Raw genomic sequence first — 21,504 nt, forward strand, 5'->3', positions numbered from 1 at the left:
GTAACCTTCACTTGTTAAAATGTCCCTTTGCACTCATTCACTATGCAATTATTATCAAAATTATTCGGAATTTTTTAACACAAAATATTGAGATTTATTAGATTATTATTTTAGTGGAACCAGTTCAAACCGGTTAAAAATCTATATGCGCCGCACGCGATATTCATTATATGAAAATAATATGATAAGCAGTATTGGTAATACTCCAAAATAACATTTAACGCAAATAACCAACAACTTTTGGTAGCAGCACTACTTAACTCATTGATTTTGATAAGAATTTGGGAAAGACCGCAATATAAAATTTTTCAAAAAAAAAGCTTCAAATTTATAAATGAGATAAAAGCTTTAACAATTCAGAAATTAAAAAAAGTATAAAAGCTTATGAAATTACAGGAATTTATTTTAAAAGCTTTTACACAAACTTTTAAAAGTAACGGTTAATTAAAAATAATCACCGACTGTGAAAACAATTCGATAGAAGAATAACCGATCGCGATTTGTGCAATTTGTGAAATATAACCGACCTTGTTATAATATTTAAGTAATATTTTTCTACAGAAAAAAAATATCAGACCAAGGGTCTGTGGATTTTTTTCTATAGAAAAATATCAGATCAAGTGTCTGTGGATCATTTAGAATTTTGTGGAATTTTTTTTTTACTATAGAAAAAATATGAGACCCAGTGTCTTCGGATCTTTTTATAAAAAAAATATCTGACCAGACACCAAAAAATAACAGACCTAAGGTCCTTAAATTGTTTCTATAAAAATATCAGACCTAGGGTGTGTGATTTTTTTCTATAGAAAAATATCAAAACTGGGGTCTGATCAAACCAAGGGTATGTGTATTTTTTTTTAAATTTTATTAATTAAAAAAAAAACCGGATTTGCCAGGGCCTACCAGTGTTTTTAAAAAATCCACGCCTTCATTAGGGCTCCAAAAAGTATGTTAAAATTTCACCCTTCTTGTAGGTCCTTAGATAAGGTCTCCAAAAAATATGTTTCATATATTTATTTAAAAACAAAAAAATTAAAAAAATATTGTATTAATTGTGTCAAAAATAAAACTCAGGAACCCGATTCATTAATATATATTTTTAAAAATATTATTATATTTATTTATTTAAAACATTTTAAATATCACATTAAGTGTAACCAAAATAGCTGCTAATAACATCGAACCATTATTTATCGAAATTGATCCGTTGCCGGCGAATTTTGGCAATGTGCCATTATTTTCTGTTACCTTTTGTAGAATCCAATCCTTATAGTAAGCTACATCGGTATAGACACCAGGCTTCAAAGGTTGAGCACAGCCACTACCCCATGAGGTAATACCAGCCTGAACATTCTTACAAACCAATGGACCACCTGAATCACCCTGACAGGCATCACGTTCACCTTCTAAATAACCTGCACACATCATACCGGGTTTGATCAATTCCGCATAGGCTGATTCTTTGCGGCAAACATTTGGTGGAATATAGGGGACATCGAGGGTCATTAAAACATCAGATGAGTAGCCCTTTCATGAAAAAAATAACAATTATAGGAAATGTGTATTGTAAGTATTTTTTTTCGGACACACCTCTTCGGTTACACCCCAGCCAGTAACTTGACACACAGTACCATTTTTCAATTCTCCATCGTTGAGTACAATTGGTTTCACGGTGGTGTGATTGGCGGGAACAGTACCATTTAATATTACCACAACAATATCATCTTCGTACGAGGAGAAGTTAAATACTTGTCTATATTTTTCGACTTTTTTTATATCGAACCTTAAGGTGTTTTCGTTCTGTTCAAAACGATCCAAATTTCCCATGACCACAATAAAGTCTTCATCAGGCAAATAGCTACCATTGAAAGCTACTTGACTGAAAATATAAAAAGAAAATAATTAGAAAAATTAGGTTCTGAAAAAAATTGGCAGAGCACTGGACTGACATTTTTTTCTGTTGAAAAAAATCGTCAGATCACAGGACTTTTGCTTTTTCCATAGAGAAAAAAATCAAAAGACCACAGTACTGCTGTTATTATCTATAGAGAAACATTTGGCGGACCGCAGGACTGCTGTTTTTTGTAGAAAACAATTTCACAGTCCACAAGTTCGATATTTTTTTAGAAAAAAAAATCCAACGACCACAGTTCCAAAATTTTTTCTATAGAAAAATATCCACAGGTGAGTTTTTTTTATAAAAAAAATTGCCACCGACACCAAGGCATTGATTTTTTCTATGGAAAATTTTAACTGACCGGTAATTTTTTCTATAGAAAAATATTCACAGAATCCAGGTCGGTTGTTTTTATCTATAGAAAAATTCCAGGTCAGTGATTTTTTTTTATAAAAAATCCACAGACCCCAGTTCGGTGATTTTTTTCTATAGCAAAAAATTCCACCTACCACATGGCGCTGACCTTTTCTATGGAAAAATTTTACAGAATCCAGGTCTGTTGTTTTTTTTTTCTATATACCCCAGGTCGGTCATTTTTTTTCTATAGAAAAAAATTTCACAGACCCCATTTAGGTGATTTTTTGTATAGAAAATATCCAAAGAATACAGCTTTGTGATTTTTTTTATAGAAAAAAAATCTACAGATCCCAAGTCGGCGATGTTTTTCCTATAGAAAAAAATTGCACAGATCCTAGTTCGGTGATTTTTTATAAAATAATTCCACAGGCCCAAAGACCAATATTTTTCTGTAAAAAAAATTCCAAAAAATTTCACAGACCCCAGGTCGGTGACTTTTTTCTATATTCCACAGACCCCAGGTCGGTGACTTTTTTCTATAGAAAAAATTCCACAGACCCCAGGTCGGTGATTTTTTTCTATAGAAAAAATTCCACAGACCCCAGGTCGATGACTTTTTTCTATAGAAAAAATTCCACAGACCCCAGGTCGGTGACTTTTTTCTATAGAAAAAATTCCACAGACTAAAGGTCGGTCATTTTTTTCTACAAAAAAAAAATCCACAGATCCCAGTTCGGTGATTTTTTCTATAAAAAAAATCCACAGACAAAAAGTCTGATTTTTTTATACAAAAATTTCACAGACCCAGTTTTGATATTTTTATATCACGCGCCCATTTCCTGGTTTCAATTCGAAACTTACTCTGTGAAACAATGTCCGGCACACAGCACCACATTTTCGGAAATCAAAGAACCACCACAAATATGTCCGGTACCAAAGAAGTAACCATCATTTAGACGACGTCTAATAGAAACTTGATGTTTAGTATTTGCCAAAGTCGCCACAGTTCCATTGATAATACGGGGATCTTGTGGCCTACCAATTCCGAAGATATCCGATGGCGGGGCACATACTGAAATTTGACGATTTGTTATTTTCCTTTATATTTCCTTCCGACATCCCCTCTACTCACATGAATTTCCAACCAGAAAAACCAAAGTAACCACGAAGAGAGTCCACGTTAATGCCATGATGTCCAAAAATAGAATATATTTGGGTTCTTCTTCGTTCTGACTACCTTAACCGTGAATGGCTAAAATCAGAATGATCGACGATAAACGTTGGCCAATTGTTGGTCAATATCAATTTTGAGTCCCTAAAAGAAGTGATAATTTATTGCCTAAAATTGTTTTCATAGAATAAAATAAAAAAGTAACATTAAATGCACGATCGGAGATTATCAGTGACGGGAAATTGACACCCAACCATAATTTTGTTGTTGTCTTTTGTTTTTTTTTTTTAATATTTAATCTAATCGGAATAACGTATTTCTGATTTGAAAATTCTTTTTTGTGTGTGCAGTACGTAACATAGCTCTGTTGGATTTCTGGGTATCTCGATGGGGTTTGTTTTTATTGCCTCTGGGGTGTTTTCCTGATTTTTTATTTTTAGGTTGTAGTTTGGATTTCCCATTGTCGTCGTATTTCCCACTTTGCGGGACTGATAAATTCTAGTAAAAGTTGATTCATTTGATAAAAGATCAATGTCAAAATTATAGTGAATAGGCAGAATTGTAAGATTCAGAACCAAATGTCAGGAGGTAAAGATGTACTGATATAGATGAGGACAAATTTCGGATTCGAAGAATTACAGGCCTGCTTTAAATTAATCCGATATAAAAAATAAAGTCCGTGGTTATAGAAAAAATTTCAGACCAAGGGTATTTTAATTTTTTTCTATCGTTTTTGTCTACAGACCCCAGGTCTGATATTTCCTTCTATAGAAACAAATCCACAGACCCCAGGTCTGAATTTTTTTCTATGTCTTTTTTTCTATATCTCTTTTTCTATATCTATTTTTTCTATATCTTGAGATTTCTTGAGAAATAATTAAAATATTTAGCTTTTGAGTCCATTGATTTATTTTCAATAGAAAAAATAACCACCTGTGATCTTTGAGAATAGAAAAAATCTTCCACTTGTGATCCTCAGCACTCCTTCAACAGAAAATAAGGAAAGTTCAAAAGGCGGACGGGGCCGACAATATGATACACTTCACCACTATGGGTACATGCAAGACATGTTAGTATCTACAATATCCTGTATATATAGAAATTTCGGGACCTAATTCAGTACTCTGTGCAAAATTTTGTCTCAATCGGATAAATATTGGCAGTATGGAGCTTCATTTACATAAAATGGGACGAAACTATATATAGCAGCTATGTCTAAATCTGAACCGATTCCAACAAAATTTCACATACATCAGTCGGGACCTAATTCAGTACTCTGTGCACAATTTTGCTTTAGTCGGACCACTATTGGGAGTTTGGTGCACTATTTACATTAAATCGGACGAAACTATAAATCGAAGCTATATCTAAATCTGAACCGATTTCAACAAAACTTGGCATATAACTATATATACCTAATTCAATACTCTGTGCAAAATTTTGTCTCAATCGGATCACTATTGGGAGTTTGGTGCGTCAATAAGTTGAAATCGACGAACTCGCCGTACTAAATTACAGTCAATTCGGTCGAAAAATACGATCAGAACCCCCAAAATACCAAAAATTTGGGGGTACCGTTATATGGGGACTGCCGGTAAAACTGGAACTATATTTATAATTTTTAGTGGAGTAATTTGGTACCCAATAAGAACCCAAGGTACAAAATTTCAGAGAACTCAGTTATAAAACGAGCTCAAGAACCCCAAAATACCGAAAATTGGGGATACCCTTATATGTGGACTATCCGAAAAAATTAACTTATATTTATAATTTTTTGTAGGGAGATTTGCTACCCAAAAAGAACTCAAAGTACCAAATTTCAGCGAATTCGGTCGAAAAATGCGATCAAAACCCCCAAAATACCGAAAATTGGGGGTACCCTTATATGGGGACTATCCGAAAAAATGGACCTATATTTATAATTTTTTAGATTTGCTACCCAATAAGAACTCAAAGTACCAAATTTCAGCGAATTCAGTTAAAAAAGGCGCTAAATAACCTCAAAATACCGAAAATTGGGGGAGCTATGCCTAAACGTGGACCGATTTCCTCCAATTTCAATAGGGTTCGTCCTTGGGCCAATTAAGTGACCTGTGCCAAATTTCATCCAAATCGGATCATAAATGCGACCTGTACTTTGTTAACAAAAATACATGGACGGACAGACAGACGGGCATGCATAAATCGACTCAGAAAGTGATTCTATGCATATTCTCAAAAGGAACCATGGGTCTATCTCGATTATTTTTGCCTGTTACAAACATATGCATAAAGACATAATACCCTGTACCACAGTGTGGTGAAGGGTATAAAGATCAATGAAGCCAGGAAGGACATTTTATACATTTCCCTAGGGAAAATAAATAAAAATCAACGACATGGGGTCGTTGTTGGTTCGTTGACGCAAGTTCTGGGGTCGTTGAGAACTTTTTCTATAGAAAAGTGTCAACGTCCTGATGTCTTTGCGTATTTTTTTTTTCTATAGAAAAAAGTCCTGGGGTCATTGATAATTTTTTTTCTATAGAAAAAAGTTAAAGTCCTTGTGTCGTTGAGAACTGTTTCAATAGAAGCAGTCTCCCAATTGTCATTATTTAGAACTTTTTCTATAGAAAAAGTATCCGTCCTGTAGTTCTTGAAAATTTTTTCTATAGAAAACAAATTTAAAAAAATCTGATTCCAAATATTAAATCCATCTTTTTTATTTAAAACATTTTAAATATCACATTACATGTCACCACAATAGCAGCCAACAACATGGAACCATTATTTATCGACATTGATCCGTTGCCGGCGAATTTTGGCAATGTGCCATTATTTTCTGCTATCTTTTGAAAAATCCAATCCTTATAGAAGGCAACATCAGTATAGACACCAGGCTTCAATGGTAGAGCACAACCGCTACCCCAAGAGGTAATACCGGCCTGACGATTATTACAAACCAATGGACCACCAGAATCACCCTGACAGGCATCACGTTCACCTTCTAAATAACCAGCACACATCATACCGGGTCTGATCAATTCCAAATAAGCCGATTCTTTGCGGCACACATTTGGTGGAATATAGGGGACATCGACAGTCATTAAGACATCCGAATTGTAGCCCTAAATCGATTAAAAATACAGTTATAAGAAATTCACATTGCACGTAATTTTTCGGACTTACCTCTTCCGTTACACCCCAGCCAGTAACTTGACACACAGTACCATTTTTCAATTCTCCATCGTTGAGTACAATTGGTTTCACGGTGGGATGGTCAGCGGGAACTGTGCCATTCAATATGATCACAACAATGTCATCTTCGTACGTGGAGAAGTTAAATACTTGTCTATGTTTTTCGATTTTTTTAATATCGAACTTTAAGGTGTTGTTGTTCTGTTCAAATCGATCCAAATTTCCCATGGTCACAAAGAACTCGTCATCAGGCAAATAGCTACCATCGAAGGCTACTTGACTAAAAAAAATATAAAAAAACAATAAGAAACCAGTAAGGAAAGTAGTAAAGTCGGACGGGACCGACTATATGATACCCTTCACCACTTTGGTATATACAACAGATGAATCCTAATAGACGTCGCATTTTAAAGGACCAGTAAAATGAAATTGGATCCATGCATGTCATTCTGCAACCGATACTAAATGTTCCATTTGGTCAGATATAGAAGCTATATCTAAATCTAAACCGCTTTCAGGAAACTTAACACATCATTCTAGACATCATTCAGTACGCTGTGCCAAAATTTCGTGCAAATTGAAAGATATATGGGAGCTATATCTTACTATCGATTTTCAGGAAACTTAACACACATCATCCTATACCTAATTCATTACGCTGTGCCAAATTTCGTGCAGATCGAAAGATATATAGGGACTTTGGCGCACCATTTACATGAAATCGGACGAAACTATATATGGGAGCTATATCTAAATCTATACCTATTTTTTCAAAACTTGGCAGACATCATTCTAGGCTCAATTTAGTACCTTATGCCAAATTTCGTGCAAATCGAAAGATATATAGGGACTTTGGTGCACAATTTACATGAAATCGGACGAAACTATATATGGGAGCTATATCTAAATCTGGACCGATTTTTACGAAACTTGGCAGACATCACTCTAGGCTCAATTCAGTACATTATACCAAATTTCGTGCAAATCGAAAGATATATAGGGACTTTGGTGCACCATTTACATGAAATCGGAAGAAACTATATATGGGAGCTATATCTAAATCTGGACCGATTTTAACGAAATTTTGCAGACATCACTCTGGGCCCAGTTCAGTATGTTATACCAAATTTCGTGCAAATCGAATGATATATAGGGACTTTGGTACACCATTTACCATAAATCAGATGAAAATATATATAATAGGGTTCGTCCTTGGGCCAAACAAATGAGCTGTGCCAAATTTCATCCAATTCGGATCATAAATGCGACCTGTACTTTGCTCACAAAAATACATGGACAGACAGACGGACAGACGGACGGACATGCTTAAATCGACTTAAAAAGTGATTCTATGCATATTCTCAAAAGGAACCATGGGTCTATCTCGTTTCCTTTTGCCTGTTACAAACATATGCACAAAGACATAATACCCTGTACCACAGTGTGGTGAAGGGTATAAAAATGAGGATTGGAAAATATTCCGCAGACCACAGGACTGTAGAAAAAAGTCCGTCGACCTTCGGTGATTTTTTCTATAGAAAATCTTTCACAGACCCCAAGTCGGTGACTTTTTTCTTTAGAAAAAATTCCACAGACCCCGTCTCGGTGATGTTTTTTCTATAGAAAAAAAATCCACAGACTCCAGGTCAATGATTTTTTTATGGAAAAAATTCCACAGACCCCAGGTCGATAATTATACCCTACACAACTATGTTGTCAGGGTATTATAGCTTTGTGCAGCTCCAAAAGTTTGTAACGCCGCGAAATATTGATCCTAGACCCACTTTCAAGTATACCGACCCTCATATTTCGACTAGCTGAGTCAATCTAGACATGTGTGTCCGTCCGTCCGGCTGTCCATTATAATTTTTAAACACGATACAGACCACAGTTATGGACCAATCTTCGAGAAATTTTTTATGTAGGATGGGTTCTGGCCAAGGAAGACCCCTATTATTTTTGGAAAAGATCGGCTAATATTTAGGGGATGAAATGGACCAAAAACTTTATTTCTGTCGGTTTTTCTGGTCCCTCCAGAGGCCGAATTTTTGCATGGAGAAGGGAATTGCGCCAAAGAATAAGCATGCTTGTTTTGATAAAAATCTGTCAATATTAGCGGGTCAAATGGACTCTGACTTTTGTGTGAAAATTTACAAAATTTGTATTATATGGTGTATATATTTACTCCTGAAGGATATAGACCCAATAAGTTGATAGTGTATCGAAGCGGAGTGGTTGACCTTTAAATTGATACCAATTATATTGTCGTACGTACTCGGATGTGGAAGTTACACTTAAATATTTGCAGGTATTCATATATTATTTAGTAACTCATTACCACACTAGAGGGCGGAAATATAGCGCTGATCGCTTTGTAATTTTCCACGAGATTCCCGTTATGGTCAACGACAACGCCTATAATTTTCTGTGATGATCAGATAATAATGTTGGGATGAAGTGGACTAAAAACTTAACTTTTTATTTTTTTGCTTTCGAGTCGATCTATAGGCCACAATTGAAAGCCCAACATCACAACATAACCCACGGTAAACAGAATCTGGACAAGTACACCCCTCGTCTACTGAATATTAAAAATATTTGTTGACATCTTGTCAGTCAATAGGGTGCAAATATCGTGAAATATTGCCCAAGCTCAGAATATATAGAACCACAGAAAGATAGATTTTCGTAGAAGTTCTGTAGGGTATCATATGGTCGGCCCCGTCCGACTATACTGCTCCGCTCACTGTTTTTTTCTTAGAAACAATTTTCACAGACGAGTGATTTTTTCACTAGAAAAATATTCCACATTTTTTATTTGAAACTTACTCTGTGAAACAATGTCCGGCACACAGGACAACATTTTCGGATATCAAGGAACCACCACAAATGTGACCCATACCAAAGTAGTAGTCATCATTAATACGACGTCTAATTGAAACTTGATGTTTTGTATTTGCCAAGGTGGCCTCGGTTCCATTGATAATACGGGGATCTTGTAGCCTACCAATTCCGAAGATATCCGATCGCGGGGCACATACTGAAATTTTGGCAATCCATTTTTATTTCCACTTTCCTTTATATCTTGTTACACCTTTTCTCATTACTCACATGATTGTCCAATCAGAAACGCCAAAGTAACCACAAAGACAGTCCACCTTAGTGCCATGACGTTAAAAAATAGATTCAATTTGGGGGCTCTTCTTCGTTCTGACTACCTTAACCGCGAATGGCTAAAATCCAAATGATCGTCGATAAACGTTGGAAAATTGTCGGTCAATATCAAGTCTATGACCTAAAGATAAAAAATAAAAATAAATAAAACAACTTTAGCTGCATGGCCAGAGATTATCAGTGACGGAAAATTGACACCCATCCTTGATTTTGTTGTTGTTATTTTTGTTTAAATATTTAATCTAATCAGAATAACATATTTCTGATTTGAAAATTTGTAGGAGTGTACAGTAACATAGGGTTCAGTAACATAACATAGGGTCCACTTTTGTAGGGTGGTTTGGGTCTTCCATTGTCGTTATATTTCCCCTTTCTGGAGTGATAGACTCGAATAAATGTGGGTTCATTCGATAAACGTTTAACGTCAAAGTGACAGCGAATTTCTTATGGAACTTTAAATAGGGACCAACAACAACAAATCGATATTTTTTCAATAGAAAAAATTCCAATGACCATAGGTCAGTATTTTCCAACCACTCAGATCTTTGGGGTGTTTTCTACAGAAAAACCAGTTACCGACCTGGTTAATTTCAGACGTTGAGACTTTTGTTTGGCGTACTTTCTACTGGCGAAGGGTACCGCAAATTCGACTTGCCCGACCATAACGCCTTTTTTTAACTTCTTCTATTTCGATTCATTTAATTTTTAATTTACCCCCAAATTTTTCCTCATTAAAAATTTAATTTCAATTTAATATAAATAGTTATCTTTTATTATTGTTATTGTTTTTTTTTTTTCATCACCATATTCAATATTAATTTGAAATAACTTCTCAAGTACTTGTCAGTGTCCAATAGCGACAATTTGTCCCAAATTACCCATTCTTCATTGTATGTATGTGATGTTGTTGTTGACAAAGATTACGATGATGGTTATTGTTATTAGGGACATTGACATAGCCAATTTTGAAACCCGTAAATGTTTGTGGTTCCATTGAAATGGTCATGGTGGCTATTCCGTGTCCGCAATCGTATATCATTGTGATAAGACTGAAGATGGTAAGTCCAAAATAAAATGTTTATAAAATAATAAACACCTTGAACTACATATGCGTCGATATTGGTGATAACAAACACTGTACTACAAAATTGATTACAAAAAAATTATTCTCCTAAAAAAATATTTTTAAAGAAATCTACGTCTATTGATAGTCGTTTTAAAAATTGACGCCTATTGATGGTCGTTGAAAATATATTTTTAAAAAATCGTAAAAAAATAAATATGTATATGTGGGAGCTATATCGAAATCTGAATCGATTTTTCCGAAATGTAACACACAACATTATAAATTCAATTCAGTACACCATGCCAAATTTCAAATTGCAAATCGAAGGATATATAGGAAGGGTGGTGCACCATTTACATTAAATCGGACGAAAATATATATGGGGGCTATATCTAAATATGAACCGATTTTCATGAATTATAACACTTACCGTTCTAGACTAAATTCAGTACGCTATGTCAAATTTCGTGAAAAACCAAGGATATAACGGAACTTTGATGCATTATTAACCTTAAATCGTACTAAAATATATATATAAGAGCTATATCTAAATCTGAACCGATTTTCATGAAACTTTGCACACCTCTTTCTAGACTTAATTCAGTACGCTATGCCAAATTTCGTGAAAATCGAAGGATATATAGGGACATTGGTGCACCATTTACCTTAAATCGGACGAATATATATGGGAACTATATCTAAATCTGAATCGATTTTCACGAAACTTAGCACACATCATTCTAGGCCTATTTCAGTACGCTGTGCCAAATTTCGTGCAAATCGAAGGATATATAGGGACTTTGGAGCACCATTTACCTTAAATCGGACGAAAATATATATGGGAAACTTAACACACGTTATTCTAGACCTAATTTAGTATGGAATTTGGTGCACCATTTACCTTAAATCGGCTATTTCCAAATCTGAAGTGATTTTAACGAAACTTTGCACATATCATTCTAGACTTAATTCAGTACGCTGTGCCAAATTTCGTGCAAATCGAAAGATATATAGGGACTTTGGTACACCATTTACCTTAAATCGGGCGAAAAGATATATGGGAGCTATATCTAAATCTGAAGCGATTTTAACGAAACTTTGCACATATCATTCTAGACTTAATTCAGTACGCTGTGCCAAACTTCGTGCAAATCGAAGGATATATAAGGAGTTTGGAGCACCATTTACCTAAAATCGGACGAAAATTTATATGGGAGCTATATCTAAATCTGAACCCTTTTTCCCAATTTCAATAGGGCTCGTCCTTGGGCCAAATAGATGAGCTATGCCAAATTTCATCCAATTCGGATCATAAATGCGACCTGTACTTTGTTTAAAATTTAACATGCGTAACATGCGTAAATCGACTCAGAAAGTGATTCTATGCATATTCTCAAAAGGAACCATGTGTCTATCTCGTTTCCTTTTGCCTGTTACAAACATAGACAAAGACATAGATCCTGTTCCACAGAGTGGTGAAGGGTATAAAAACTCCCGGTTTCTTAATATTATTATTGACGATCTATGAAAACAATATTTTTAAACCAGTGAACGGAGCAGTATAGTCGGACGGGGCCGACCATATGATACCCTACACAACTTCCACGAAAATCCAACTTTTTGTGGTTCTATATTCTGAGGTTGGGCAATAGTTCGTGATATTTGCACCCTCTTGACCGATTGGAGGTTAACAAATATTACTAATTTTGAGTACAGCCCTTCTAACTACTGGTCCAGATTCCCTTCACCGTGGGTTTTGTTATGATGTTCGGCTTTCAATTGTGGGCTATAGATCGCCTCGAAAAAAAAAACAAAAAATTAAGTTTTCGGCCACTTCATCCCAAATTTTTTATCAGATCATGATAGGCGTTGTCCTTGATTATACATGGATCATTATGAAAAATTTCGATCTCCCACTAGTGTGGTAATGGGTTACTTACTTACTTAGCTGGCTTGTGAAGGAATCTTCATTTCATAAGCCGAGCTTAAAAAAAGATTTCAAGGCGCGTCGGTCTTTTGCGCAGTTTTTCTAATTTGAATGATCATATTCGGCAATGTTGCCCTCCACATGATTTTTCCATCTTCTTCGTGGCCTTCCCCTTCTGCGTGAACCATCATTTGGTTCGCTTTTATATGACTTCTGGACTAGGACATCTTCATCCATTCTCACAACATGACCTAGCCAACGTAGTCACTGGAGCTCAATACGTCTTACAATGTCGATGTCCGAGAATAGCTGGTACAGCTCATGGTTCATTCGAAGGCGATAATCACCGTCAACGCAGATTGGCCCATAGATCTTTCGGAGAATTTTTTCTGTCAAACACTCCAAGAGCTACCTCATCTGCTTGTGCAAGCACCCATGCTTCAGATCCATATAACAGCACGGGTAGTATCAGCGTCTTTTAGACTGTGAGTTTGGTCTGCAGGGAGGTGGCCTTACTTTTGAGTCGTTTGCTCAGACCATAGTATCAGCTGTATCATCTGATGGCCATCACAATCCTTCTCCGAATTTCAAAACTGATGTCATTCATTTTATTTATGGCGGTAACAAGGTATATAAAATCGTTGACTACCTCGAAGCTGTAGTTCTCAAGTTCCACAGTTGGTTCGAGTCTACTGGACGTCTTGCGCGTTGATTCCATCAGCTTGGTCTTCTCCCCATTTACTGTCATAAACACTTTGTCAGGCTCCTTCTCCATTTGTTCGAAGGTGTCTGTTACCGCTCTCAGTGTTCGACCAATAATATCGATGTCATGGGTGCAGGCAAGTAACATGTGTTGTTTGGTGTACAGAGTGCCATTCCTGTTAACCTTTGCGTCTCGTATGACCCTTTCCTTTTCCAGCAGGACGTTAAAAAGGTCACACGACAAACTGCCACCTTGTCTGAATCCTCGTTCGGTATTAAAGGGCTCCGAGAGGTCCTTTCCGAATTTAACTGCTGATCTTGTGCCAGTTAAAGTTATCCTGCATAGCCGAATTAAGTTTGCAGGAATGTCAAATGCAGACATGACTTTAAACACCTCTGAACGGGTAGGTGAATTTGCCAGGTCTGAAGCTGCATTGGTATGGTCCAATAATGTCATTGACCATTGGCTTCAGTAGTTCACACAGTACGCTGGATAGCACTTTATATGCGATGGGAAGGAGACTTCTTCCTCTATAGTTCGCACATATCGTCTTGTCTCCTTTTTTGTGCACGGGACACAGGATGTTGTCATTGGGCATGCATTCTTCTAGCCAAATTGTACTAATCTCGATATACACCAGCTACCAGAAAAACCGACAAAAATTTAGTATTTGGTCCATTTCATGCCCTAAATATTAACCGATCTTTACCAAAAACAATAGGGGTCTTCATTGGCCAGAACCCATCCTACATGCAAAATTTTGTGAAGATTGGTCCATAACTGTGGCATGTATCGTGTTCACAAATTATAATGACTGATTCATCAAAACCCAGAAGAAACGGCTGAAGCTAGAATCTTGAATCTGAAGCTAGGTGAGGGTCACTCTAGGTCCAAAGGTGTCAGATAAGGCTGAGTTTTTGGAAATTCGTACTAGAACGGTACGAAAAGTACTAAATATGGTATCATTTGTATTTGGCATACCAGTAAGGCTAGAACTCTGAAATTTGGATTGAGGGTCACTGATAGAGTGTAGAAAAGATGTAGCAATTCGAACTATAAGTATCCGAAAGGTACTGTAATGTACTAAATTTGGTACAATTTCGTAGCATGTGAATGGATTGAGTTAAAAACTTGAAATTTGGAATGCAAATTAAGGTTGAGAAGTTCGGTCGATGTGAGGAGAGTTTGGGAAGCGTGTACTCATGTGTACGAAAAGTACTATATTTGGTACAAATTTGATTTGGAGGTACAAATCGAGCTGGAATCCTGAAAATTGAAAGTACATTACCGTCGGAGTGTAGGATTGGGATATGTACGTAGTTTTGAACATCTTTTACTTATGTGTACGAAAAGTACTAAATCGTACTACAATTTATACAACTTGGATTTAGGTGAACCGATAGAGATGGAACAATGAATTAGGATCATTGTAGGGATGCAGGTATAGGGTCAGGATTCAGTTTAACAAATTAATACTTATGGGTACTAAATTTGGTACAATTCGAATTTTAGGTGAACCAATAGAGCTAGAATCATGAAATTTTTAGTCAGGATCACTGTTGAGATGTAAAATTGTGATATGGGAAGTTTTAGAAATACGTACTACTGCGTACTAAATTTGGTACAATTTTAATTGTGGGTGAACTGATAGAGTTTGAATCCTGAAACTTAGATTTATAAAAATCTCTTTTATTGGGGGTCCTGAAAAAATATTTTTTTAATCAACCTTTTGTTGACCCTTAAGAACATATTTTTAAAATATCCACGCTTAATGGTAACTCTTGAAAATGTGTTATTATTAAATTCATATCTATTTATTAAAATAGATTCATATTTTCTCTAATATATTTACATACATATATACAATTTTAGATTTGATCACATATATTCATATAAATACAATATTTAAGCCTAATTCTCAATGTCCAATGAGGCATTCCGTGTGGAATGAAACAAAATGCCAATTCATGATTAATTTAATTAATCCTTAATATAAAATTTACAAAATAAGCCCATTTGTTAAATTTCCCCCCAAAAAAATCTACAAAAATTTAAAAAAAAGTAAAAAATTTAAAATAATTACAATTGAAATATGTGACAAATTCTTCAAATTCCCAGCAGTATTTCTATAAACATTATAATCAAAAGTTTTATTCTTCGCGACGATCCAATTGTAGTATGCCGAAACATTTGTATAAACACCGGGTTTGTATGCCTGACCGCAACCAATACCCCATGACACAATACCAACTTGACTGTTGGCACAGACCATGGGCCCACCAGAATCACCCTGACAGGCATCAACACCTCCCACATAATAATCACCAGCACAAATCATGCTCAGTGGTATATGACCATAGGAAGCCTCGCATTCGTCGTAGGATATGCTTCGGACTACCGTCGACAGCAAATTGTTGGGTATAAGGCCCTAGAAAATAATTTACAATTTAGATTATTTTTAATTTCTTTTCAATAGTATTGTCCTTCCACTTACCCTCTCAGTTTTACCCCAACCACTGACATTACACGGTACACCCATATTCAATTCCATAGCATTTAAATGTATTGCCCTTGCCGTCGGCCAATTCCATGGTATATAACCATTGATCATTACCAACGCGATATCATTGATCATACTGACCGGATCAAAACCGGCATGTTTAACCATTTGCTGAACATAATATTCCAGGACATTGGGTTCCTTGACATATAATTGTGTGGAGCCCACAACAACTTTAAATTCTCCAGCTCTACGTTCAGTTTCGGGATCGGTGTTGTAACTGTAAGAAAATTAATTTTTATTAAGGGAACCCCCCCATTCTCGATTTTATTTTTTCAAGATTTTCAATGGGCTGGTAAATCAATACCAATGCTTGTTAAGGTTTGTAACTTTGCACATATAAAATTGAAGATTTAGAAGAGAAGAAAAATAATTTACAAAAAAATTTTGTTATTGTTTTGTTGTTGTTTTTTGTAATTAAAGAAAAGTCCTTATTTTTGATGGCGGGCATGATAACTCCTCACTGGAACATCGGAATCCGAAAATTCCAACGGTGTTAGAAAGAGTACATGTCTGGCTCTCGTATGAACTGGGATTATTGACTTAAATTAACAAAATGGTGGACCTTTGAAAAAATATTTTTGAAAAATCGCCGATTTTTTACCAAAAACCAAGTTAAAAAATAAGGAAGATCTTCACCGATTTGCTTTATCCTAGTTCATACGAGAGCTATACACTCCCAAAGAAACGTTGCAAAATTTGGAACCGATTGGGTTATTAGTTTTTGAGTTATCGTGCCCGCCATTCGCAAAAAAATGTTTAGAGAAAAACGCGTTTAAAGTTTGAGAAGCCCTTCAGCCGTCACTTGATGCTGATACAATAAATCGGCTATATCTTCAAGAGTTCTTGAGATTTTCACTTGAAATTTTGTAGAGACATTCTTTAATCAGTGTAGATTCGAATTATATCAACAAAAATTTTGACCCCGAGAATGGGGGGTCCCCTTAATTTGATTTTTTTTTTTTTTTTGAAAAATGTCAGACAACTTACTTTATCAAACAATGGGCAGCTGTCAGTATAACTCTTTGCGATATAATCGAACCGCCACAGATGTGCCCGTAGCCAAAGCCGCGAGAATTTTCATTTGCCACCAAACGCAGCGAAACCTGATATTTGGCATCATTAATTGAAATTTGAGAACCACCAATGATTTTGGATTCCTTCGAAGGAATTGCATCCCTTAGAGATGCATCAGGAGGTAAGGTGCCTATAAATAAATAAAAAATAATATTTTTAAAAATCCGCTCCCATGGGTCGTCCTTGGTAAAATAGTTTTAAAAATCCTCGCCTATAAGTAGACCTTTTTTTTAATTTGAAAAAATACTTTTAAAAACTCCACGCCTATTGGTAGTTTTTGAAAAAATATTTTTAAACCAGTAAGGAAAGTAGTAAAGTCCGACTATATTATACCCTTCACCACTTCGGGTATATTCAACAGATGAATCCTAACCGACGTCGCATTTTTAAAGGATCGGTAAAATGAAATTGGATCCATAAACATGTCATTCTGCCACAGATACTAATTTTTTCATTTGGTCAGATATAGAAGCTATATCTAAATCTGCACCGATTTTCATGAAACTTAACACACATCATTCTAGACCTAATTCATTACGCTGTGCCAAATTTCGTGCGAATCAAGAGATATATAGGGACTTTGGTGGACCATTTACAGTAAATCGGACGAAAATATATATGAGAGCTATATGTAAATCTGAACCGATTTTCAGGAAATTTAACACACATCATTCTAGACCTAATTCATTACGCTGTGCCAAATTTCGTGCAAATCGAAAGATATTAAATCGGACGAAAATATATGTGGGAGCTATATCTAAATCTGAACCGATTTTCACGAAACATAACACACATCATTCCAGACCTAATTCATTACGCTGTGCCAAATTTCGTGCAAATCGAAAGATATATAGGACTTTGGTGCACCATTTACATTAAACCGGACGAAAATATATATGAGAGCTATATCTAAATCTGAACCGATTTTCACGAAACTTAACACACATCATTCTGTATATAATTTAATACGCTATGCCAAATTTCGTGCAAATCGAAAGATATATAGGGACTTTGGAGCACCATTTACATTAAATCGGACAAAAATATATATGAGAGCTATATCTAACTCTGAACCGATTTTCAGGAAACTTAACACACATCATTCTAGGCCTAATTCGTTACGCTGTGCCAAATTTCATGCAAATCGTAAGATATATAGGGACTTTGGTACATCATTTACACAAAATCGGACGAACTTATATATGGGAGCTATATATAAATCTGAACCGATTTTTCGGGTTCGTCCTTAGGCCAAATAAATGAGCTGTGCCAAATTTTATCCAAATCGGATATTAAATGCGACCGGTACTTTGTTTACAATTTAACATGGACAGACGAACGGACATGCATATATCGACTCAAAAAGTGATTCGATGCATATTCTCAAAAGGAACCCTGTGGCTATCTCGTTTCCTTTTGCCTGTTACAAACTTATGCACAAAGACATAATACCCTATACCACAGGTATAAAAATCCAAGCCTATTGGTGGTCTCTGAAAAAATATTTTTAAAAACTCCTTCAAAAAATATTTTTAGAAAATCACTTCTATGCTTTCATTTGCTTATTAGTCTGAACATTCCCGAACATATCGATTATGCCCAAAAATCAACAATCTTATTTTTATTAGCCTGCTATAAATATTCTATAAATAGTTAAACAGTAATTTTGTTTGCTAAAAATAAATATTTTATTTTATAATTTGTTTATAAGCGTGCAGTAAACGTTAAGGTGTTTCCAACAGTTTCCAATAAAAAATAATAATGACTATGCAGGAAGTTAGAACTCGTGTGAATCAGATTCCGATGGTGTTATTCTTTGTTTTCATATTTGTTTAATTGAATTGTTTTTGGCGTCATAAAATTACGTTATAAAAATCAGCAAATCATTATCAATTAGTTATCAGTGATGGTTAATCAGCGATCGCATGATAATATGACACTGAACTATTTTTAAGGGTGCTTGACATTAATTCCCTGGTTTTGTTAAAGTTGTCTAGGAAAAATGCAGCATTTGTTATTTACATTGTTAATATGCATTATTATTAAGAAAAGTGGAATTTCTAAAATATTTTTTTCAACGACCATCAATAGGCGTGGATTTTTTAAAAATATATTTTTTTAAAGACCATTAATAGGCGAGAACTTTTTATACCCTTCACCACACTGTGTACAAGGTATTACGTCTTTATGCATATGTTTGTAACTGGCAAAAGGAAACGAGATAGACATATGGTTCCTTTTGAGAATATGCATAGAATTACTTTCTAGGTCGATTTATGCAAGTCCGTCAGTCCCTCCTTCTTGAGCCTAGAATGATGTGTGTTAGGTTTCTAGAAAATCGACTGAGATTTAGATATAGGTCCCATGTATATTTTCGTCCGATTTAATGTGAATGGTGCACATAAGTCCCTATATATCTTTCGATTTGGACGAAATTTGGCATAGTGTACTGAATTACGCCTAGAATTATATGTGCTAAGTTTCGTGAAAATCGGGTCAGATTTATATATAGCACCCATATATATTTTCGTCCGATTTAAGGTAAATGGGGCTCCAAAGTCCCTATATACCTTTCGGTTTGCTCTAAATTTGAAATCTAAAATTAAAATCGGTTCCGATTTAGATTTACCTCCCAGATATTTTCGTCCGATTTAATGTAAATTGTGCACTAAAGATCCAAAGTTTGAGCAACCGGCACCTAATTTTGTCAATATACGGAAGTTACTATAATTGAATGTTTGGTACTTTGAAGTATTTCTAACAACCTCTTTTTTACATTTGCCCGCTCATGACAAGTGTATTTACAGAAATTTGGTGTTTTTTATGTATTTGTATTTACACTTGATGTTGTTTTTGTTCTGTATGTTCATGGGGATTTTCGTGCCTTTGAGATGGAAATCTGTCCCTACCATAGCTCGTGTGTTAAGATTCGAGAAAATCGGGTTAGATTTAGATTAAGGTTCGTTCAATTTCATCTCAATGTTCCTTCGAAAAGGCGCGACGTCTGTTAGGATACATTTGTAGAATATACCCAATGTGGTGAGTGGGTATCATGAGTGGGCCCAGTCCGACTTTACTACTTTCCTTACAGGTTAAAAGTATTTTTTTCTAAGATCATCAATAGGCTTGGATTTTTTAAAAATATTTTTTTCTTTGTTTTTAAATACTATGCAATGTTTTTTATTCCAACGCTTCGACAATAAAACTATTTTTAGTCAGGACCTTATCGAATATCTAAAAAAAAATCAAATTTAAAATCATGGTTGTTTTCATTTAGACCTAGAATAAAAAAGCAAACAATCATCGGTTTCTTTTATGATAATCTTTTTTCTTTTATGGCAAAAATTGCAAATTGCTATGATTTTTATGCCTTACACATTTTTTTATTAATATTAATGGGGGTATTATACGTAGGGGCGTATAAGCAATAAAAAGTTATCAAAATCATAAACATTATTACTCATACGCAGAGCATGCTTATGCATAATGGAAATGATTGTACTTTCGCAAAAAGAAAGAGACATCATTAACTTTATCACAGAGAATACAAACAAAAACTACTAAGATTAACACACACATGAATATATCTACAAAAAAATAAGTGAACAAACCGCTAAAGATGATCTCTTCTCTACTCTTAATAATCGAAATATAATCTCTCTCTGTATAACAGTGCAAGGACATCTTGGAACAAAAACAACAATCATAGCAAACTATTGAGAGTGTGAACATATGTAAACAAAGCCACGAAGATGCTCTCTTCACACTAACACTCTTTATAGAGAATCAAAACATGATCTCACTACACAACTGTAAACGAAAAACACTAAATAAAAACAACAAACTAAAGAAACTATGGAGAGAAATTGTGTGAGCATAACCCGAGAGAGATAGATTCTCACAACAAATGTAAACAAAACATATACGTAGCGCTATCTCTCACACAGGTGGAAAACAAACACACTCTATCAAGCACTCTGTTACAAAGCAATTATAAAACATAATCTCTCCACTCTTTATTACAACACATTTACGTCTCAACACTTTGTTAACACTCCGAATTACATATTTCCACATTTGTATAAATTAAATTCACTTACTTCCTTGACATTGTTGAAATACAAACACAATTGTTATTATTATGACACCCGATATTGTCATTTGTATTTTTGGATTATTTATCATAATTTCTTTGTTTGTCGGTAAATCGATTTTGTAGATTTCGCCAAAAAAAAGGCTGAATGTAATTCACACCGGTCCGATGAAAATCAAATCACAACTGACACCGTTTTTCAATAGTGACTGAACGCATTAATGCGTTATGACACCCAAGCGATTGATTCGTTATAAGTGACGCGACACTTATCTTCATATCTTATCGGGCGCCCTGGTAAAATA

At 35.1% G+C, this 21,504-nt stretch overlaps 1 protein-coding gene across 1 annotated transcript; it reads right to left on the reverse strand.

The window, feature by feature from the left end:
• Window positions 1-1,125: 1,125 nt before the first annotated feature.
• Window positions 1,126-21,291, reverse strand: LOC133328701 (transmembrane protease serine 9-like). The gene is made up of 10 exons (XM_061537279.1): window positions 21,207-21,291; window positions 17,027-17,236; window positions 15,964-16,250; window positions 15,702-15,897; window positions 9,429-9,639; window positions 6,591-6,753; window positions 6,154-6,529; window positions 3,116-3,326; window positions 1,591-1,879; window positions 1,126-1,527 (listed from the first exon to the last, which is right to left on the reverse strand). The coding sequence occupies exons 1-10, from the start codon at window positions 21,289-21,291 to the stop codon at window positions 1,126-1,128; spliced, it is 2,430 nt and encodes an 809-aa protein (XP_061393263.1).
• Window positions 21,292-21,504: the final 213 nt, after the last annotated feature.

The sequence above is a fragment of the Musca vetustissima genome, unplaced genomic scaffold (genome assembly GCF_032173495.1).
Source record: "Musca vetustissima isolate MV318-11 ecotype Yass unplaced genomic scaffold, APGP_CSIRO_Mvet_v1 utg23446, whole genome shotgun sequence".
NCBI lineage: Eukaryota > Metazoa > Arthropoda > Insecta > Diptera > Muscidae > Musca > Musca vetustissima.